The 22,099-nt window shown below is 40.3% G+C and overlaps 1 protein-coding gene across 2 annotated transcripts in view; it reads right to left on the minus strand.

The window, feature by feature from the left end:
• HPSE2 (heparanase 2 (inactive)) overlaps positions 1 to 22,099 on the minus strand; it is an 880,681-nt gene that overhangs the window by 180,953 nt on the left and 677,629 nt on the right. For both annotated transcript variants that reach the window (XM_035268743.3, XM_002756506.5), the window contains one exon: positions 21,651 to 21,744. In XM_035268743.3, coding sequence (XP_035124634.1) covers positions 21,651 to 21,744 — 94 coding nt within the window. The remainder of the gene's footprint in view (positions 1 to 21,650; positions 21,745 to 22,099) is intronic.

Here is a 22,099-nt window from a genome sequence, read left to right on the forward strand (position 1 = left end):
GGTGTATTTTATAATTATTTGTTCTAAGATTCAAGGAAATATTTGTATCTAAGAATCAAGGAAATTAAGGTTCATGAGATGATAATGACTGAAACTTTGGTGCTCTTTTATGATAAATATAGCTTTCAGATTAGACTTCCCCACTATAATATTATTCATGTCTTATATATGAAGGCAAAGAGCCAAAGTTGCCCTTAGGTCATATTCTCCCATTTGCAGATGCACAGCCAAGTGGGGTCACAGAAGCTAATTTACCCAGAAGTTCATGGAGCTTAAATTTCCATGCTTTCACAGGCATCTAACAATATCCTAAGAAGGGCCCTGCTAATGTGTTCATATGGTCAAATATTTATATAATTTGCAGATTTCCGTGTTTTATTTTCCTTAAAAAGGTCCCCATTGTATAAATGTCAGGCCCCAAAAAACTCAGAATCACTCATTGATGTTATCCCAAGGTATTAATGTGGTACAGTTTGTATTTGGGGTCCTGTGCCTTCTCTGAATACAGATGTCCCTTGAACAACATGGGTTGGAGCTGCATGAGTTCACTTATATATGAATTTATTTCAGTGAAAGTTATATTGGGTGCACCTGCCTCTCCTTCCTGCCTTTTCACCTCCTCCACCTCTTCTGCCTCTGCCACTCCTGAGACAGCAAGACCAACGCCTCCTCTTTCTCCTCCTATTCAGCCTACTCAATGTGAAGACGAAGAGGTAAAGACCTTTATCATGATCTGCTTCCACTTAATACATAGTGAATATATTTTCTCTTTTTTCTAATTTTATTTTCTTTCTTTTTTCCTTTCTTTTTTTTCTTTTTTTGGAGACAGGGTCTTGCTGTGTTGCCCAGGCTGGAGTGCAGTGGCAGGATCCCAGCTCACTGTAGCCTCAACCTCCCTGGACTCAAGCAATCCTCCCAGCTCAGACTCCCAAGTAGCTGGTACCACAGGTATGTGCCACGATGCCCAGCTAATTTGTGTGTGTGTGTGTGTGTGTGTGTGTGCGTGTGTGTGTGTGTAGATACAGGGTTTTGCCATGTTACCGAGGCTGGTCTCAAACTCCTGGCTCCAATGATCCACCCACTTTGACCTCCTAAAGTGCTGGGATTACAGATGTGAGCTGCCACACCCAGCCCATGATTTTCTTAATAACATTTTCTTTCTTCTAGCTTACTTTATTATGAAAATACAATAGATAATACTGATAACAAAATATGTATAAATCAACTGTTTATGTTATCAGTAAGGCTTCTAGTCAACAGCAGGCTATTAGCAGTTAAGCTTTGGAAGAGTCAAAAGTTATACACGAATTTTTGACTATGCAAGGGGGTCAGTGCCCCTAACCCTCGTTATTCAAGGGCCAACCATATTTCTTTGGCTTGTGTTTCTCTTGCCCTCTGTCAAAACCTGATCTTGGGAAAAGATCTTCTATTTGCCATTAAAGCCTTAGTGTTAATTTCAGCCAGTGTATCTACCACTTCCCAGATTGTTTACATTCTTCATTATCATCCTAATGTAGAATGAAAGATTATTCACTCAAATGAAATATCTGAAACAAAGAGATTGAAATGTTATTTGGGGCCACAAAGAGACTTTTCCTTCACTCCAAACACAAACACTGAAGATACTCTCCTACTATGTTTATATGTAGATGCAGCTCGTAAGGCTATCTAAACTGATTTCCATCTATTCAACACTACAAAAGTTAGCAGCAGATGAGGTTACTCTGTAGTGTGAACAGCAGAGATAGCACATATAAATGTGACTGAGATAAGACATTCCTTCTTTTATACTTCTAGTGCTTTATTCTGCTCATTAACCTGCCATTGAGCACCTGCTAAGTGACAGGAACTGAGACATTGAAATACACAGTCAATATTGCTGAATGAATGAGGGAATTAATGAATTAATCAAGCAAAAACTGATTTTTTGGTGATACTACCTTTTTTTTTTTTTAGTTCTTGGGTACATGTGCAGAATGTGCAGGTTTGCGACACAGGTAGCCATGGTGGTTTGCTGCACCCATCAACTCATCATCTATGTTAGGTATTTCTCCTAATGCTATCCCTTCCCTAAACCCCCACACCCTGACAGGCCCCAATATGTGATGTTCCCCTCCCTGTGTCCATGTGTTCTCATTGTTCAACTCCCACTTATGAGTGAGAACATGTGGTATTTGGTTTACTGTTCATGTGTTACTTTGCTGAGAATGATGGTTTCCAGGTTCATCCATGTCCCTGCAAAGGACATGAACTCATCCTTTTTTATGGCTGCATAGTATTCCATGGCATATATGTGCCACATTTTCTTTATCCAGTCTATCATTGATGGGCATTTGGGTTGGTTCCAAGTTTTTTTTACTGTGAATAGTGCCACAATAAACATATGTGTTCATGTGTCTTTATAGTAGAATGGTTTATAATCCTTTGGATATATACTGAGTAATGGGATTGTTGGGTGAAATGGTATTTTCAGTTCTAGATCCTTAAAGGAATCACCACACTGTCTTCTGCAATGATTGAACTCATTTTCAGTCCCACTAACATTGTAAAAGCATTCCTATTTCTCCACATCGGCTTCAGCATATGTTGTTTCTGACTTTTTAATAATCACCATTCTAACTGGCTTGAGATAGTATCTCTATGTGGCTTTGATTTGCATAACTCTAATGACCAGTGATGATGAGCTTTTATTTCATAGGTTTGTTGGCTGCATAAATGTCTTCTTTTGAGAAGTGTCTGTTCATATGCTTTGCCCACTTTTTGATGGGGTCATTTATTTCTTATAAATTTGTTTAAGTTCTTTGTAGATTCTGGATATTAGCCCTTTGTCAGATGGATAGATTGAAAAAAAATTCTCCCATTGTGTAGGTAGCCTGTTCACTCTGCTGACAGTTTCTTTTGCTGTGCAGAAGCTCTGTAGTTTACTTAGATCCCATTTGTCAATTTTGGCTTTTGTTCCCATTGCTTTTTGTGTTTTGTTTTGAAGTCTTTGCCCAAGCCTATGTCCTGAATGGTAATGCCTACGTTTTCTTCTAGGGTTTTTATGGTTTTACATCTTACATTTAAGTTGTTAATCCATGTTCAGTTAATTTTTGTATAAATTGTAAGGAAGGGATCCAGTTTCAGCTTTCTGCATTTGGCTAGCCAGTTTTCCCAACACCATTTATTAAATAGGGAATCCTTTCCACATCCTTGTTTTTGTCAGGTTTGTCAAAGAGCAGATGGTTGTAGATGTGTGGTATTATATCTGAGGCCTCTGTTCTGTTCTCATGGTCTTTATATCTGTTTTGGTACTAGTACCATGCTGTTTTTGTTACTGTAGCCTTATGGTATAGTTTGAGTCAGGTAGTGTGATGCCTCCAGCTTTGTTCTTTTTGCTTAGGATTGTCTTGGCTATGCAGGCTCTCTTTTGGTTCCATATGAGGTTTAAGGTTGTTGTTTTCAGCTCTGTGAAGAAGGTCAATGGTAGCTTGGTGGGAATAGCATTGAATATATAAATTACTTTGGGCAGTATGGCCATTTTCATGATATTAATTCTTTATATCCATGAACATGAAATGTTTTTCCATTTGTTTGTGTCCTCTCTTATTTCCTTGAGCAGTGGTTTGTAGTTCTCCTTGAAGAGGTCCTTCATGTCCCTTGTAAGTTGTATTCCTAGGTATTTTATTCTCTTTGTAGCAATTGTATATGAGAGTTCACTCATGATTTGGCTCTCTGCTTGTCTATTGTTGATGTACAGGAATGCTTGTGATTTCTGCACATTAATTTTATATCTTGAGACTTTTCAGAAGTTGCTTATCTGCTTAATGAAATTTTGGACTGAGATGATGGGATTTTCTAAATAAACAATCATGTCATCTGCAAACAGACAATTTTACTTCCTCTTTTCCTAATTGAATACTCTTTATTTGTTTCTCTTGCTTGATTGCCCTAGCCAGAACTTCCAATAGTATGTTGAATAGGAGTGAAGAGAGGGCAACCTTGTCTTGTGCCAGTTTTCAAAGTGAATGCTTTCAGTTTGTGCCCATTCAGCATGTTATTGGCTGTGGGTTTGCCATAAATAGCTCTTATTATTTTGAGATATGTTCTATCAATACCTAGCTTATTGAAAGTTTTTAGCATGAAGGGCTGCTGCATTTTGTCAAAGGACTTTTCTGCATCTATTGAGATAATCATATGGTTTTTGTCATTGGTTCTGTTTATGTGATCGATTACATTGATTGATTTGTGTAAGTTGAACCAGACTTCCATTCCAGGGATGAAGCCGACTTGATCGTGGTGGATAAGCTTCTGGTTGTGCTGCTGGATTCAGTTTGCAAGTATTTTATGGAGGATTTTTGCATCGATGTTCATCAGGAATATTGGCCTGAAAGTTTCTTTTTTTGTGTGTCTCTGCCAGGTTTTGGTATCAGGATTATGCTGGCCTCATTAAATTAGGGAGGATTCTCTCTTTTTCTATTGTTTGGAATAGTTTCAGAAGGAATAGTATCAGCTCTCCTTTGTACCTCTGGTGGAATTTGGCTGTGAATCTGTCTGATCCTGGCCTTTTTTTGGTTGGTAGGCTATTATTTACTGCCTCAATTTCAGAACTTGTTAATAATCTATTCAGGGATTTGACTTCTTCCTGGTTCCGTCTTGGGAGGGTGTATGTGTCCACGACTTTATCCATTTCTTCTAGATTTTCTAGTTTATTTGTATAGAGGTGTTTAGTGTTTATAGTATTCTCTGATGGTAGCTTTTCTCTTTTCTTTTTTTTCTTTCCTTTCCTTTTCGAGACAGAATTTCACTCTTGTTGTTCAGGCTGGAGTGCTATGGCACAATCTCAGCTCACTGCAACCTCTGCCTCCCAGGTTCAAGCAATTCTCCTGTCTCAGCCTCCTGAATAGCTGGGATTATAGGTGCCCACTATTATACTAAGCTGAATTTTGAATTTTAATAGAGATGGGGTTTAACCATGTTGGCCTGGCTGGTCACCTCAGGTGATCAGCACATCTCGGCCTCCCAAAGAGCTAGGATTACAGGTGTGAGGCACCGCGCCTGGATGGTAGTTTGTCTTTATGTGGGAGTGGTGGTGATATCCCCTTTATCATTTTTTTTTATTGTGTCTACTTGATTCTTCTCTCTTTTCTTCTTTATTAGTCTGGCTTGCATCTATCTATTTTGTTGATCTTTTCAAAAAACCAGCTTCTGGATTCATTGATTTGTTGAAGGGTTTTTCAGCGTCTCTATCTTGTTCAGTTCTGCTCTAATCTTAGTTATTTCTTGTCTCCTGCTAGCTTTTGAATTTGTTTGCTCTTGCTTCTCTAGTTCTTTTAACTGTGATGTCAGGGTGCTGATTTTAAATCTTTCCTGCTTCTCTTGTGGGCATTTAGTGCTATAAATTTCCCTCTACACCTTGCATTTAATGTGTCTCAGAGGTTCTGTACATTGTGCCTTTGTTCTCATTGGTTTCGAAGAACATCTTTATTTCTGCCTTCATTTCGTTATTTACCCAATAGTCATTCAGGACCAGGTTGTTCAATTTCCATGTGGTTGTGCAGTTTTGAGTGAGCTTCTTAATCCTGAGTTCTAATTTGATTGCATTGTGGCCTGAGAGACTGTTTGTTATGATTTCCATTCTTTGCATTTTCTGAGTAGTCTTTTATTTCCAATTGTGTGGTCAATTTTAGAATAAGTGCAATGTGGTGCTGAAAAGAATGTATATTCTGTTGATTTGGGGTGGAGAGTTCTATAAATGTCTATTAGGTTTGCTTGATCCAGAGCTGAGTTCAAGTCCTGGATACCCTGGTTAATTTTTTGTCCCATTGATCTGTCTAACATTGACAGTAGGGTGTTCAAGTCTCCCACTATTATTGTATGGGAATCTAAGTCTCTTTGTAGATCTCTAAGAACTTACTTTATGTATCTGGGTGCTCCTGTATTGAGTGCATATATATTTAGGATAGTTAGCACTTCTTTTTTGCATTGATCCCTTTACCATGATTTAATGCCTTTGTCTCTTTTGATTTTGTTTGTTTAAAGTCTGTTGTATTAGAGACTAGGATTGCAACCCTTGCTTTTTTTTTTGCTTTCCATTTGCTTGGTAAATATTCCTCCATCCCTTCATTTTGAGCCAATATTATGTCTTTGCATGTGAGATGGGTCTCCTGAATACAGCACATGGATGGGTCTTGACTCTATCTAATTTGCCAGTCTGTGTCTTTTAATTGGGGCATTTAACACATTTACATTTAATGTTAATATTGTTATATGTGAATTTGACCCTGTCATTATGATGCTAGCTTGTTATTTTGCCCATTAGTTGATTCAGTTTCTTCATAGTGTTGATGGTCTTTATAATTAGGTATGTTTTTTCAGTGGCTCGTACCAGTTTTTGCTTTCATGTTTAATGCTTCCTTCAGGAGCTCTTGTGAGGCAGGCCTGGTGGTGACAAAATATCTCAGCATTTGCTTGTCCATAAAAGATTTTATTTCTCCTTCGCTTATGAAGTTTAGTATGGCTGGATATGAAATTCTGGCTTGAAAATTCTTTTCTTTAAGAATGTTGAATATTGGCCCCCCACCTTCTCGTTTGTAGGGTTTCTGCTAAGAGATCTGCTGTAAGTCTGATGGACTTCCCTTTGTGGGTAACCCCATTTTTCTCTCTGGCTGCCCGTAACATTTTTTCCTTCATTTCAACTTGGCGAATCTGACTATTATGTGTCTTGTAATGCTCTTCTCGAGGAGTATCTTTGTGGTGGGCTCCACCCAGTTCTAACTTCCAAGTGGCTTTGTTTACACTGTGAGGGGAAAACCACCCACTCAAGCTTCAGCAATGGCGGATGCCCCTACCCACACCAAGCTGGAGCATCCCAGGTCAACCTCAGACTATGATGACAGTAAGAATTTCAAGCCAGTGGATCTTAGCTTGCTGGGCTCCATGGGGGTGGCACCCTGGCTTCAGTCCCCTTTCCAGGGAGTGAACAGTTCTGTCTGGCTGGCATTCCAGGTACCCCTGGGGTATGAAAAAAACCCCACAAACTCCTGCTATTAGCTCAGTGTCTGCCCAAATGGCCACCCAGTTTTGTGCTTGAAACCCAGGGCCCTCGTGGCATAGGCACCAGAGGGAATCTTCTGGTTTGCCGGTTGTGAAGACCATGGGAAAAGCACCGTATCTGGACTGGAATGCACCATTCTTCCCTGTACAGTCTCTCACAGCTTCCCTTGCCTAGGGGAGGGAAATCCCCTGACCCCTTGCACTTCCCAGGCGAAGCGACACCCCACCCTACTTTGGCTCACCCTCAGTGGGCTACACACACTGTCCAACCAGTCCCAACAAGATGAACAAGTTACCTCAGTTGGAAATGCAGAAATCACCTCTCTTCTCCATCAATCTTGCTGGGAGCTGCAGACTGGAGCTGTTCCTATTCGGCCATCTTGCCTGCAGACCTCTAATTGCTCCTGATACTACTGTTCTTACCATAGTAATGTGTTTTCATTTTCCAGTTTTCTTCATTAGAGAAGGTTAATATTATCAGTGTCCTCATGTTTCCTTTAATTTTGCCTCCAGTTATTCTATGGTCTTCAAGGATAAGTGGGTTTTGTTTGTTTTGTTCCTTTCTTCTTACTTACTAAGAGATTCAAATAAGCAGGTTAACTGGAAAGCTGGTTAAAAGCAAAGGTTTCCTTTAAAATCTATTAATTACTTCAAAGGAATTACATGTCCTTTGTCTTACTTCCATGGTCCTGCAACTACAATATATTGGAAGAAGTGGCATAATGTCATAGCATTTATTAAGACTTCAAAAGAGTTGATCTGTATTAAATATAAACAACCATAGCAGTAATGATGTTAAAAGAATGATCATGCTCATATGATGAACCATACAAACCATTCCCATATCCATACATGTCTACCATCAGTGATCCTCTGATCACACCTCAGGAAGAACTGTAAATTAGAGAGGGTCTGACTTTTAGGTGTTAGCCTCAATGTCACTTCTTCTGAGAGGACTTCCTGGTTTTCTTTCCTTTTTTTTTTTTGAGATGGAGTTTCGCTCTTGTTACCCAGGCTGGAGTGCAATGGCGCGATCTCAGCTCACCACAGCCTCCGCCTCCTGGGTTCAGGCAATTCTCCTGCCTCAGCCTCCTGAGTAGCTGGGATTAAAGGCATGTGCCACCATGCCCAGCTAATTTTTTGTATTTTTAGTAGGACGGGGTTTCACCATGTTGACCAGGATGGTCTCAATCTCTTGACCTCGTGATCCACCCGTCTCGGCCTCCCAAAGTGCTGGGATTACAGGCTTGAGCCACCGCGCCCGGCCGGTTTTCTTTCCTTTAAAAACTAAGGTGGATACTTCCCACCATGGACTCCTATAGCATCCTGTAATAGGAATCATAACATTTTATAACTGTTGCTTGTTTTATTATCAATTTTCTCACTAGACTATAAGGTCTATGAAGACAAGCATCATGTCAGTCTTGCTGACCATTTTGTTCTCAGGGACCTGGAAAATTCTAAGAATGTTACAAATAGTCAATACATGAGGGAAGAAAGGGAAGAAAGAAGGAAACAGAAGCAGTGAGAATGGCTACTATAAATAAGACAGTAAGAAATGCTGTGAGGTATGGAGAAGAGAGGACTGTTATACACTGTTGGTGGGAATGTAAATTAGGACATCCGCTATGGAAATCAGTATGGAAATTCCTCAAAAAGCTAGAAATATACCTACTAGCTTTTCCAGCAATTCCAGTTCAGGGTATGTATCCAAAAGAAAATATGTGAAAGAAATATCTGCACTCTCATGTTCACTGCAATACTATTCACACTAGTCAAGTTATGAAATCAACATAAGTGCCCATCAACAGCTACACGGAGCCAGGTGTGGTGGCTTAGGTATGTAATCCCTGTATGTTTGGGTAAGTGGGTCAGGAGAATCACTTGAGACCAGAAGTTTCCAGCATGGTCAACACAACAACACCCTGTCTCTACAAAAATATTAAAAAATTAGCCAGGTATGGTGCTGTGGGCTTGTAGTCTCAGCTACTTGGGAGGCTGAAGCAGGAGGTTGGCTTGAGCCCAGGTGTTCAAGGCTGCAGTGAGCTATAATTGCACAGTAGCTCAATTTTTTTTTTCCTCAGGAGAAAAACAAAAGAATGGATAAAGAAAATGTGGCACATATATTCATAGAATACTATCGAGCCATTAAAAAAAAAAAAAGGGATCTTGTCATATGAGGCAACATGAATGAGCCTGGAGGACATCAGGTTAGGTGAAATAAGTGAGGCATAGAAAGCTAAATACCACATCTGTTCTTGTTTATATGTGGAAGCTAAGAAACTTGATGACATAAAAGTAGAGAGTAAAACAGTGGTTACTAAAGGCCTGGAAGAGTAGGGAGTGGAGATAGAAGAGGCTGGTTATCAAATCCAAAATTACAGCCAGATAAAAGGAATACATTCTATGTTTGATAGCACCATAGGGTGATTATAATTAATATAACTTATTGTATATTTTCTAATATGTAGAAGATTTTGAATGTTCCAAACACAAATAAATGATAAATGTTTGAAGTGATAAATGTGTGAATTATCCTGACTTTTTTTGTGGGGACAGAGTCTTGGTCTGTTGCCTAGACTGGAGTGCAGTGGTGTGATCTCGACTCACTACAACCTCTGCCTCCTGGGTTCAAGTGATTCTCTTGCCTCAGCCTCCTGAGTATCTGGGATTACAGGTGCCTGCCACCATGCCCAGCTGATTTTTGTATTTTTAGTAGAGATGCAGTTTCACCATGTTGGCTAGGCTGGTCTCAAACTCCTGACCTCAGGTGATCTGCTTGCCTCATCCTCCCAAAGTGCTGGGATTACAGGCATGAGCCACCATACCTGGCCAAGTTAACCTAATTTGATCATTACACATTATATACACATATTGCAATATCACTCTGTACCCCATAAGTATGTACAATTATTATGTATCAATTAAAAATAATTTTAGAAAAAAGGAAGGGAGGAAGGAAGAAATTTTCAAATATTGGGGCAGCCAATGGTTGAGTTTATTTAGTATTCAAAATGCAATAATATAGACAGTACTTTTGGAAACATTTCCTTTATGACTGGGATTTGTGACCAATGCCTTCCTGTGCTTAATTGAATTACTGAAAATAATATCAAAATGTGTTATTTCCTCTTCTGATTCCTCTAGGAGATGAAGACACAAATCATAGAGTCCAAATGACTTCAGCCAAAGTGGTTCTTCTTGGTTCTTAAGTCATTGTTTTGGAGTCAGCCCAGCTATCCAGACTATACCATCTGCACTGTGTCCTAAACATCTCTTACTTTCCCATCTAATTCTTCCCTGATTTTTAGATTATCAACTCTTTCCTTTGACTCATCTCCCAATGTACAGATGATCATAATAATTCTAATGAAAGGGAAAGAATGTGTGGATCATCCAAAGGGGTGAGTTGTCCGCACATTGTTCAAACATGTCTGTTTGGCTTTCAAATGTGTCATGCAGATTTTCATATAACCAGATAATTCACCCACTGCTCAGAAAACTGAGAATTCTTCTCTAAGTGGCAGTCCAAATTTGCAAACCACAGCTGTTTTTAGCAATTGAGTCATTGCCTTTCAGGTGCCAAAAGTATCACCTATTGTATTCCCCAGAGTTCAAAGAAATAGGAAAGAGGAGAAAAAGCAAAGAACAAGTTGAGGATAAAGGTAATGTAAAGCTTCTCTAGTCACAGAAATTATTGAAAATAGCTATAATGACTATAACAACAATAACAGCAATAAGAACTAGCATTCAATAACAATGAACAAAACAGGGCTTTCTCACATGACTTTCCTAATCTACCTAAGAGGGAGGGAGAATAATATCCTCAGCATCTTCATTTTACAAACAAACAGAGAAAACCAGAGAAATCAAGTGACTGGCCCAAAGCCACATAGCTATTAAGCCAGGCCATCAGACTTCAAATTCTGGGCCTAATATCCTATTCAAACACCCTCATCACTGATTTATCAAGCCACTCCCACCTGTCACCATTTTGGTGAAAAATCTGCCCCTTTTCTATTACTGTAGGCCTAATGAGGTCCTTAGGACTTTACTTCTACAAATGGAGAAGAAACAAAGATGATACTTCTAGTTTTGAGGTGAAGATTCTAGGTACATAGACATTAAAATTTTACTTAGAAGGCCAGGCACGGTGGCTCATGCTTATAATCCTAGCACTTTGGGAGGCCAAGGCAGGTGGATTGCTTGAGTTCAAGAATTCAAGACAAGCATGGGCAACATGGTAAAACCCTGTCTCTACCAAAAATACAAAAAATGAGCCAGGCGTGGTGGTGGTGTGTGCCTGTAGTCCCAGCTACTAGGGAAGCTGAGGTGGAAGGACTTCTTGAGCCTGAGGTTCAGTGAGCTGAGATCCCACCACTGCATTCCAACCTGGGTGACAAAGTAAGAATCATCTCAAAAAAAAAAATTAAAGAAAAACAAATCTAACTTGGTCCATCTCTGAACTGGTTTGAGGAACTTGCAAGAAAGCCATTTGGCTAGTGTGCTCTAGTTTGTACTTTGGACCCTAATTCCCAAGAACCCTCCTCCCCACCTACCAGAGACTTCGGGAACAGCCAAAGCAACACTTCAACAATCAAAATTTGGGTATCCTGCTCTAGTCTCCTAGTTCTCATGTCCCCAGGGAAGGCCAGTGCTTAGCACACCTTAGGCTGTGGTGAGAGAGACTCTTATCTTGGAGGCCCTTACAACTGGGTCCAGGCTGCTGCAGCCAATAAGTCTATCAAATGGTTCAAATCTCAGAGGATCCATGATTCAGCAACACCTCTAGCACATACTCAGGTAAGGCAGTATCTGGCACGAGCCTACTAAACGAAACGGGGAGGATGAAACTGTGGAAGATCATATGCTCCAAAAATGACTGTAAAAACATTTCTGGTCTTATATGCTTTTCCAGAATCTTGCCACTCCCCCATCAAAGGAAGGATTTCATTTCTTTTCACCTTGAAACTTTGTGGTCCCAGCAACTACTTCAATGAATAGGATATGGCTAATGTGATGCCCTGTGACTTCTAAGGGCAGGTTAGAAAAAGTGATACAGCATCACCTGTCAGACGTGTAAGTGAACAAGCCTGATGGTTCTAGATACTAACCTTTCAGTAATCCCAATTTTCAGGTCTTTTAGCTCAGGCTTTAAACATCATGGAGTAGAGACAAACCATTGCCTCTGTACCCTTTGAGAATTTCTGACCCATATAATCCATTGACTTAGTAAATGGCTGTTTTATGATACTAAGTTTTGGGGTAATTTGTTGCACAGCTAGAGATAATCAGAATAGGAATCCTAGTTTGAGGGGACCCAGGGCATGTTCTGTTTGCATTTGCCAAAGGCAAGTTCAGACAGTGCTGCTAAGCCTAGCCCTCTCCAGCCAGGTCCTTTCTGCATATAGGCCATTTCTTAGGGGCTCTACTGTTCCTCCCTGTGACAGCACTTCCTCTTCCCCTTCTAAGTCCATTAGGCTTGTTTTTAAAGACTGAATACCAATTGTGCACAGGATTTTAGCTCTTTTTCTTAAGTTTCTTGGGCCCTGGATAAATTGGGAGGTAAGTTCAGCCACTTATTTCAGTTTTCAAACTGGTTCATATGTTTAAGGCATATGCAGTAGGGAGGGCAATGGGAAGTGGGGGAAAAGGAAAGAACCTAACTTCCAACACCTTTATCTTAATTCTGACCTAGAGCCACTTGCTCTACTTAAATAATAACGTAAGTACAGTTAGAACCTTCATTCACAGTGCCATGACAGAACTGAATCATTTTACTTACAACGACATCCTTAAACTCAAAACTGGAAAAGCCAAAACTCTTGGAACTTGACTATCTTATACACTATTGTAATATAAACACTTAGAATAGTATCTAGACATAGTAAACACTCAATAAATATTTATTGAATGAAGCAATAAACAAATGAGTTAATGACAGAAAATTCTTCCCTCCTTGTAGAGGGAGATATGTAATATTAGATTAGCATAATGTGCTTAGAAAACTAGAGTATTCAATAGGTTAACATTCTATTGCATTAGGTAATATATTTTCAATCTGTTGAAAGTAAGTGTTACATGCACACGAATGTTCATTGTAGCACTGTTTACAATAGCAAAGACCTGGAATCAACCCAAATGCCCATCTGTGATAGACTGGACAGGGAAATGTGGCACATATACCATGGAACATTATGCAGCAATAAAAAACAATGAGTTCGTATCCTTTGTAGGGACATGGATGAACCTGGAGAACATCATTTTCAGCAAACTGACACAAGAACAGAAAATGAAATACTGCATGTTCTCACTCATAGGCGGGTGTTGAACAATGAAAACACATGGACACAGGGAGGGGAGCACTACACACTGGGGTCTGTTGGGGGGAATAGGGGAGGGACAGCAGCGGGTGGGGAGCTGGGGAGAGATAGCATGGCAAGAAATGCCAGATATAGCTGAAGGGGAGGAAGGCAGCAAATCACACTGCCACGTGTGTACCTATGCAACTATCTTGCATGTCCTTCACATGTACCCCAAAACCTAAAATGCAATAAAAAAAAAGATTTAGAAAGTAAGTGTTAAAACTTTCTTTACCTTGAGGGCAGAGACCATGTCTTATACCATTTTGTATCCCCAGCATCTGGCACTTTGTCTTAGGTACTCACTAAGTGCTCAGTGAATATTTTTCATTAAATGAATATCAAACAGGAACTGGTAGAAATATTTAAAATCACTTAGTTCTCCTAGGCTTTGCCTAGTGGAAGGCAGTGACAGATAAGGGGGATAAGATTGGGATGCAGGACTCCAGAAGTCCTGAGGCTTCTCAGCCTCTCTAACTCTTGAGAACAAGAGAACTCCAGAGGCTATTTATAATCTGAGTATGACACTGGGATGAATACAAAAAAGGTAAAGACTTCAACTTTAGCTCTCAAAACTGATCTTCTATAATTTCTTCAAAGAGGATTTTCTTTCAGAGCTATACATGAGCTATTCATTTTTCTATTAATTCATCTCATTTATTGAGGGCCTACTTGCTACAATTTTTTCTGCAAAGATTTGTTTAATCTGCTCAAGAAATAGCAAACTGTTCAAAGGGTCTCCATTCCATGGAAAAGAACTTCAACTGGGCAACAGAAAATATATTGTGGAGGCCCATGACAATTGTAGACATAAAATCCTCACATTTAGAATTAACTAATCCAGTAAATTTCAAAATGAGATCCTAGAGTTATTAGCATTATGGAAAATCACCTGACACATCATTGAAAATAGAGACCTCTGAGATCTACTCCAGCCATATTAAATCAGAACATCAGAAGTGAAATTGGAAACTTTAATGAGCACCACTGGTGATTTTGATTGTATTTGAGTCTGACAATCACTGACCAAAGGTGTCTTGCTGATAGCACCTACATGCAATTGCTTAATATAATATAGCTTTCCTCTCATCTTTACAAAATTAAGATCTTTCTCGGCTAATTCTAAGACACCTTGGAACGGTGTAAATATGGCTCAGAATTGCCAGTGCCCCAGATTGGAATTTTACTGAATGAATATAATCATGCTCTCCTTAAAGTAACCTAAAACAAACCCCTTCAAAAAAGAAAACATAAAGTAAATCTATCCTTCCTTTATGAACTCACAATTTATAAGCAAACTATGAACAAATACTTCATATTAAAACAGAGATGCTTTAGGTCAGGCACACAATGGCTCATGCCTGTAATCCCAGAACTTTGGGAGGCAAAGGTGGGAGGATCACTCAAGATCAGGAATTTGAGACCAACTGGACCAACATGGTGAAACCTTGTCTCTACTAAAAATATAAAAATTAGGGGAGGACTCAAGATGGCAAGTGAGAACAACCCAGGATTGAAGCTCTCGGTGAATGCGCACAGAGGGTGAGTCAGGGCCGCATTTCCACATGGATCTTTGTTGCCCATAGAATGGGGAAATTCCCAGGTATAAAAGAGACGCGGGACGCCAGGCAGAGGTTTCGGCTGGTGCGGCTGGCAGCCGGTGTGGCCAGCGGCCGGCGCTATAGCGCAGTGGCACTACACAGTGCTCCACACAAAGCGCACTGGTCTGGGTGCCCTGTTGAACTGGCAATCTGAGACTTGAGAGGGCTGAACTTGAGACTGAATGGGACCTGGACAGTGAGCCAGCCCAGGAGATTCCAGGAAAACAGCATTTGGGGTAGCGCAGAGGGACAAACAAAATGGAGATCCCAAACGCTCCTGGTGGAGAGGTTCCCTTAGGACACAGCTGAACCCAGCACGGTGCAGCTCTGTGGGGGAGGGTCGTCCACCATTACTGAGGCAATCTGCCCCTACTGAGGTACACGCCCATTGCTGACGCAGCCTGCCATTGCCGAGGCAACCTGCTACAACAGAGAGACTCCACTGCAGGGTGTAGCCCGTGGCAGCAGGGCGGAGACCTCAGCAGAAGGGCAGAGCCTGCAGCAACAGGGTGAACCTCACACCAGCAGGGCAGAGCCTCGGCAGGCAAATACTGACTAGACCACCTCCTAGCTGGGCAGGACAGCACAACGGACACTCACAAAGAAAGCCCCAACCCGCCCAAGACAGAGCATCTGAGAAAAAAAGGGTTTTTGTATGAGTTCTGTTGCAGCAGAATTAAACGTAGCAGCCTAACAGCATTGAATGAACAACAGAGCTCACAGCTCAGCACATGAGCTCCTATAAAGTACAGACTGTCTCCTCAAGCAGCTCCCTGACCCCTCTATATCCAGAAGACTGACATTTGGCAGGCATCATTCTGGGACAAAGATAGCAAAAAAAGAAACTGGTAGCATCCCTCACTGTTCCACAGCTGCTTTAAGTGCACTCCAGACAAGCAGGGCCTGGAGTGGACCTCAGCAGTCATACATTGGAGAGGCTAGACTGGTAGAAGGAAAACCAAGTAACAGAAATACTTCATCATCAACAATCTGGGCGTCCACTCAGAGACCCAATAGAAAAGTCAACAACTACACAGTCGACAGGTGGATAAATCCACAAAGATGGGAAGAAACCAGCACAAAAAGGAGGAAAACACTCGAAACCAGAACACCTCGCCTCCTAGAAAGGACCAAAACTCCTCACCAGCAAGGGAACAAAGCTAGACGGAGAATGACTGTGACGAAATGACGGAATTAGACTTCAGAAGGTGGATAATGAGAAACTTTTGTGAGCTAAAAGAACATGTTTTAAATCAATGCAAAGAAACTAAGAACCTTGAAAAAAGATTCGAGGAAATGATAACAAGAATGGATACCTTAGAGAGGAATATGAATGAATTAAAGGAGCTGAAAAACACAATACGAGAACTTCGCGAAGCATGTACAAGTTTCAACAGCCGAATTGACAAGCAGAAGAAAGAATATCAGAAGTCGAAGATCAACTCAATGAAATAAAACGAGAAACCAAGATCAGAGAAAAAAGTGCAAAAAGGAATGAACAAAGTCTCCAAGACATGTGGGACTATGTGAAGAGATCTAACCTACGTTTGATAGGTGTACCAGAATGTGACGAAGAGAATGAATCCAAGCTGGAAAATACTCTTCAGGACATTATCCAGTAAAGTTTCCCCCACCTAGCAAGACAGGCCAACACTCAAATGCAGGAAATACAGAGAACACCACAAAGATATTCCAGAGAAGAGCAACCCCAAGGCACATAATCGTCAGATTCAACAAGGTTGAAATAAAGGAGAAAATACTAAGGGCAGCCAGAGAGAAAGGTCGGGTCACCCACAAAGGGAAGCCGATCAGACTCACAGCAGATCTCTCAGCAGAAACACTACAAGCCAGAAGAGAGAGGGGGCCAATATTCAACATCCTTAAAGAAAAGAACTTTCAACCCAGAATTTCATATCCAGCCAAACTGAGCTTCATAAGTGAAGAAAAAATAAAATCCTTTGCGAACAAGCAAGTACTCAGAGAGTTTGTCACCACCAGGCCTGCTTTACAAGAGCTCCTGAAAGAGGCACTACACATAGAAAGGAACAACCAGTACCAGCCATTCCAAAATCACACTAAATGCTAAAGAGCATCAACATAATGAAGAATCTACAAAAACTAACGGGCAAAACAGCCAGCTAGCATCAAAATGGAGGTATCAAATTCACACATAACAATCTTAACCCTAAATGTAAATGGACTAAATGCACCAATCAAAAGACACAGACTGGCAAATTGGATAAAAAGCCAAAACCCATCAGTGTGCTGTATCCAGGAAACCCATCTCACATGCAAGGATACACAAAGGCTCAAAATAAAGGGATGGAGGAAGATTTACCAAGCAAATGGAGAGCAAAGAAAAGGAGGAGTTGCAATTCTCATCTCTGATAAAATAGACTTTAAAGCAACAAAGATCAAAAGAGACAAAGAAGGCCATTATATAATGGTAAAAGGATCGACACAACAAGAAGAGCTAACGATCCTAAACATATGGACCCAATACAGGAGCACCCAGATACATAAGGCAAGTTCTTAATGACTTACAAAGAGACTTAGACTCCCACACAATCATAGCGGGAGACTTTAACACTCCACTGTCAATATTAGACAGATCAACCAGACAGAAAATCAATAAGGATATCCAGGGCTTGAACTCAGACCTGGAGAAAGCAAACCTGATAGACATTTACAGAACTCTCCACCCCAAATCCACAGAATATACATTCTTCTCAGCACCACATCACACCTACTCAAAAATTGACCACATAATTGGAAGTAAAGCACTCCTCAGCAAATGCAAAACAACTGAAATCATAACAAACAGTCTCTCAGACCATAGTGCAATCAAGATAGAACTCAGAATTCAGAAACCAACCCAGAACCACACAGCTTCATGGAAACTGAACAACTGGCTCTTGAATGTTGACTAGATAAATAATGAAATGAAGGCAGAAATAAAGAAGTTCTTCGAAACTAATGAGAATGAAGACACAACATGCCAGAATCTCTGGGACACATTTAAAGCAGTCTCTAGAGGAAAATATATAGCAATGAGTGCCCATATGAGGAGAATGGAGAGATCCAAAATTGACACCCTATCGTGAAAATTGAAAGAGCTAGAGGAGCAAGATCAAAAAAACTCAAAACACAGCAGAAGACAAGAAATAACTAAGATCAGAGCAGAACTGAAGGAGATAGAGACAGGAAAAACCCTTCAAAAAATTAATAAATCCAAGAGCTGGTTTCTAGAAAAGATCAACAAAATAGACAGACCACTAGCCAGATTGATTAAAAAGAAAAGAGAGAACAACCAAATAGATGCAATATAAAATGATAAAGGGGAAATCACCACAGATTCCACGGAAATTCAAACCATCATCAGAGAATATTACAAACAACTCTATGCACATAAACTAGTAAACCTGGAAGAAATGGATAAATTCCTGGACTCCTGTGTCCTCTCAAGCCTAAACCAGGAGGAAGCTGAAACTATGAATAGACCAATAACAAGGTCAGAAGTCGAGGCAGCAATTAAGAGCCTACCACACAAAAAAAGCCCAGGTCCAGATGGGTTCACAGCTGAATTCTACTAGACACCCAAAGAGGAGCTGGTACCATTCCTTCTGAAACTAGTCCAAATAATCCAAAAAGAGGGAATCCTTCCCAAATCATTTTATAAGACCAACATCATCCTGATACCAAAACCCGGCAGAGACCCAACAAGAAAAGAAAACTTCAGGCCAATATCCATGATGAACATAGATGCAAAAATCTTCAATAAAATATTGGCAAGCCGATTGCAACAGCATATCAAAAAACTTATCCATCATGATCAAGTGGGACTCATCCCAGGGATGCAAGGCTGGTTCAACATTCGCAAGTCTATAAATGTAATTCACCACATAAACAGAACCAAAAACAAAAACCACATGATTATCTCAATTGACGCAGAGAAGGCATTCGACAAAATTCAACAGCCCTTTATGCTAAAAACCCTCAATAAACTTGGTATTGATGGAACGTATCTCAAAGTAATAAAAGCTATTTATGACAAACCAACAGCCAATATCATACTGAATGGGCAAAAACTGGAAGCATTCCCTTTGAAATCTGGCACTAGACAAGGATGCCCTCTTTCACCACTCCTATTCAAGATAGTACTGGAAGTTCTAGCCAGAGCAATCAGGCAAGAACAAGAAATAAAGGGTATTCAAATAGGAAAGGTGGAAGCCAAATTGTCTCTATTTGCAGACGACATGATAGTATACCTAGAAGACCACATCGCCTCAGCCCAAAAACTCCTGAAACTGATAAGCAACTTCAGCAAAGTCTCAGGATATAAAAATCAATGTGCAAAAATCACAAGCATTCCTCTACACCAATAACAGACTTAAAGAAAGCCAAATCAAGAACGAACTGCCATTCACAATTGCTACAAAAAGAATAAAATACCTAGGAATACAACTCACAAGGAACGTAAGGGACCTCTTCAAGGCAGACTACAAACCACTGCTCAACGAAATAAGAGGGGACACAAACAGATGGAGAAACATTCCATGTTCATGGTTAGGAAGAATTAATATCGTGAAAATGGCTATACTGTCCAAAGTAATTTACAGAATCAACGCTATCCCCATCAAGCTACCATTGCTTTCTTCACAGAACTGGAAAAAAGCACCATGAACTTCATATGGAACCAAAAGAGAGCCCTCATAGCCAAGTCAATTCTGGGCAAAAAGAACACAGCGGGGGGCATCACACTACCGGATTTCAAACTATACTACAAGGCTACAGTAATCAAAACAGCATGGTACTGGTACGAAAACAGAGACATAGATCAATGGACCAAAACAGAGGCATCGGAGGCAACACAACATATCTACAACCATACAATCTTTGATAAACCTGACAAAAACAAGCAATGGGGCAAGGATTCCATGTTTAACAAATGGTGTTGGGAAAACTGGCTAGCCATGTGTAGAAAGCAGAAGCTGGACCCCTTCCTGACACCTTACACTAAAATGAACTCCAGATGGATTAAAGACTTAAACATAAGACCTGGCACCATAAAAACCCTAGAAGGAAATCTAGGCAAAACCATCCAGGACATAGGAGTAGGCAAGGACTTCATGACCAAAACACCAAAAGCATTGGCAACAAAAGCTACAATAGACAAATGGGACCTAATGAAACTCCACAGCTTCTGCACGGCAAAAGAAACAGTCACTAGAGTGAATCAACAACCAACAGGATGGGAAAAAATTTTTGCAGTTTACCCATCTGACAAAGGGCTGATATCCAGAATTTACAAAGAACTCAAACAGATTTACAGGAAAAAAACAAACAAGCCCATTCAAAATTGGGCAAAAGATATGAACAGACACTTTACAAAAGAAGACATATATGAGGCCAACAATCATATGAAAAAATACTCATCGTCACTGGTCATCAGAGAGATGCAAATCAAAACCACATTGAGATACCATCTCGTGCTAGTTAGAATGGTGATCATTAAAAAATCTGGAGACAACAGATGCTGGAGAGGATGTGGAGAAAAAGGAACTCTTTTACACTGTTGGGGGGGGTGTAAATTAGTCCAACCATTGTGGAAGACAGTGTGGCGATTCCTCAAGGCCTTAGAAATAGAAATTCCATTTGACCCAGGAATCCCATTACTGGGTATATATCCAAAGGACTATAAATCATTCTACTATAAGGACACATGCACACGAATGTTCATTGCAGCACTGTTTACAATAGCAAAGACCTGGAATCAACCCAAATGCCCATTGATGATAGACTGGTTGGGAAAATGTGGCACATATACACCATGGAATATTATGCAGCAATCAGAAATGATGACTTTGTGTCTTTTGTAGGGACACGGATGAATCTGGAGAACATCATTCTCAGCAAACTGACACAAGAACAGAAAATGAAATACCGCATATTCTCACTCATAGGTGGGTGATGAAAAATGAGAACACATGGACACAGGGAGGGGAGTACTAAACACTGGAGTCTATTGGGGGGAAAAGGGGAGTGCCAGCGGGAGGGGGACCTAGGGAGGGATAGCCTAGGGAGAAATGCCAAATGTGGGTGAAGGGGAAAAAGGAAGCAAAACACACTGCCGTGTGTGTACCTATGCAACTGTCTTGCATGTTCTGCACATGTACCCCCAAACCTAAAATGCAATTAAAAAGAAAAAAAAAAAAGAAATCAAAAAAATAAAAATAAAAAAATAAAAGTTAGCTGAGTATGGCAGCTTGTGCCTGTAATCTCATCTACTTGGGAGGCTGAAGCAGGTGAATTGCTTGAAGCCAGGAGGCAGAGGTTGCAGTGAGCTGAGATCATGCCGCTACACTCCAATCTGGGCAACAGAACAAGACTCCATCTCAAAAAAAATAATTAAAAAAATAGAGATGCTTTAAACCTTGATATGGCACACACAGACCCTTTTTAATTTGTAAAACAATGAATGACAGGCAACAATTTTGATGGGGAGCTTGTGACTATGCCCACTTGGTCTGCACAATTTTCCTATTGTTTTACCCTGGTTCCCACAGTGCTGAGATCCAGCTGGAACCTTGTGTCTTTCTCCTTGCCTTACCCCCAGACTCGCTTCTTTTTTTACCAAGATACTTTTACTCACCTTCTGAATTTTCCTAATCTGGTCAGAGAGTGTGTCTAATAGGCGAGTTTTCAGGAAGTCCATCACCTTGACCACCCGGCCATCAATGTAGCAACTGGAATAAAAATAAAATAAGAATCAGATAAAATGTCAAACAGGGGACTACAAATACACTTCTCTAGCCGGAGGTCTCTGACAGACCAGGGTTCCACTGGGCTTTCATATTCTAAAAGGTTTTGACCCTGGCTACTTTTCAAACAAATAATATCCTTTTTATCTTCTCCATTTTCACCTCTATTTGTGGGCTAATACTGTAATTTTTTCAACTTTTGTCACATGAAACTCCATTGCTTACTTGACGGAATTGATGGAAATTTCACAATACAAATTAGGTAATAAGGAAATGATTATTTTTTCCCCATTGGGAAAGTAATTTAACACCCATACCATGCCCATTGCTAATCCCACCT

Source organism: Callithrix jacchus, chromosome 12, assembly GCF_049354715.1.
Source record: "Callithrix jacchus isolate 240 chromosome 12, calJac240_pri, whole genome shotgun sequence".
Taxonomy (NCBI): Eukaryota; Metazoa; Chordata; class Mammalia; order Primates; family Cebidae; genus Callithrix; species Callithrix jacchus.